Below are 1,845 nucleotides of genomic sequence, written 5' to 3'. Positions count from 1 at the left end.
CGGGTTGGAGGTTGCTATGAGCTGTGACACTACAGCATTCTACCAAGGGCGATAAAGTAAAACTGTCTCTCTAAAAAAAAAAAAAAAAAAAAAAAAATAGCCTTAAGCCAAGAAAACACCCAACCACATGTAGATTATTTGAGGACTGTTTTGCTAGTCTGTGGTGTTGGGTATTGCAAAAAATATGCACAGACCCTTTTTTTTTGCTCATCAGCTTAGTTATTGCTTAGTTAATATGTGGCCCAAGACAACTCTTATTTTTCTAATGTGTGGCAGAAAAGAAAAAAGGTTAGCCACCCCTGGTAGTAGGGACTCCTGAAGGCTAATGAGAAGTTACATTTACTGGTCTTACCTGGTCCCTGCCTCTCAAGGATTCTTGCTTCAGAAGCAAAAAGCTTCCATTTAAACACTATAGTTGTTGGATCTAGCCTCTTCATTTACTCTCCTGATTCCTATTACCCTTCCTTCCTCTGATCCTCTACTGCAGTGTCCCAGATGTCCTGCTTGTCTTGCTGGCTTAAAAACTGGCCTCTGATTATGCTGAAGGAGGAAGGACAAAAGGTTTCTTCCCATCCCCTAAGCAGCAGCCACCTACCTGAAGTGACATCATGGTTAATCCCACTGACAGAAATGACAGCCCCTGCGAGATTATTATAATTCTCATCAAGTACCATTCCCTTGATGCCATGGTGAACCTGTAGGAAAAAGTTTATAGCATACAGTTAAGATCATAAAACATCTGTACACTATTGTCAAGTCTCAAAACCATCTCTCAGATGTTTTTGTATTTGATCTACACAAGATTAGGGATTGGCCCTTTAAGTGGTCTCTTTGCCCCTCCTTCTACTCCTGTAATCTCTTCTCAACAGAACAGAGTGATCTTGCTAAAGCCTGAGTCAAATCTTGTCACTATTCTACTCAAAACCCAACTCACTCAGAACAAAAGCTCAAGTCCTCATGATGATGATGTGTCTGTAAGCTACCTCTGAGCTTTCTGGTCTCCTCTCCACCACTCTCTCTCTCCCTTACTTTCTGAGATTATTCCAGCCACACTGGTATCATGGCTTTGTAATTTTTTTAAATTAAAATACACATAACAGAAAGTTTAGCATTTTAACCATTTTAAGTATATGATGTAGTGTTAGTAAATACATTTGTAATATTGTGCAACTATCCCCACCATCCATCTCCTCTTACTCTTTTCATCTTGAAAAACTGAAATGTTCAAGTCATTAAACAATACTTCATTTCCCCCTCCCTCTGGCCCCTGGCAATCACCATTCTACTTTGTCTTTATGAATTTGACTACTCTAGTAACCCCATATAGGTGGAATCATACAGTATTTGTCTTTTATGAGTGGCTTATTTCACTTAGCACAAGGTCCTCAAGGTCTGTGCGTGTTGTAGCACGTGTGAGAATTTCCTTCTTTGTTAAGGCTGCATAATCTTCCTTTGTATGTATATACCTCAGTTTGTTTATACATTCATCTGCCAACAGACACTGGTTGCTTCCACTTTTTTGGCTGTTGTAAATGATGTTGCTATAAACATGGCTATGTAAATATCTCTTTGAGACCCAGTTTACCATTCTTTCAGATATATACCCAAAAGCGAGAGGGTCATATGGGAATTCTATTTTTAATTTTTTGAGAAACTGTCATACTGTTTCTCCCATCTCATAGCAGCTATACCATTTTACATTCCCACCAACCATGCACAAGGGTCCCAATTTCTCCATCCTCATAAACACTTGTTAATTTCTGGGGGTTTGGGGGAGGGGGGGTGTCGATAGCAGCCATCCTGATGGATGTGAGGTGGTATCTCATTGTGGGTTTTTTTTTTTTT

General features: G+C 39.6%; 1 protein-coding gene across 1 annotated transcript in view; it reads right to left on the bottom strand.

Annotated features, from left to right (window-relative positions):
• The window catches only part of CPN1 (carboxypeptidase N subunit 1), a 31,824-nt gene that overhangs the window by 7,004 nt on the left and 22,975 nt on the right, over nt 1–1,845 (bottom strand). Inside the window, exon 7 of the mRNA XM_003787268.3 lies at nt 596–695. Coding sequence (XP_003787316.1) covers nt 596–695 — 100 coding nt within the window. The remainder of the gene's footprint in view (nt 1–595; nt 696–1,845) is intronic.

This window comes from Otolemur garnettii, unplaced genomic scaffold (assembly GCF_000181295.1).
Source record: "Otolemur garnettii isolate 467f Iridium unplaced genomic scaffold, OtoGar3 scaffold00021, whole genome shotgun sequence".
NCBI lineage: Eukaryota > Metazoa > Chordata > Mammalia > Primates > Galagidae > Otolemur > Otolemur garnettii.
The sequence above is the reverse complement of the archived record's forward strand: the minus strand, read 5'-3'. Positions and strand labels throughout refer to the sequence as shown.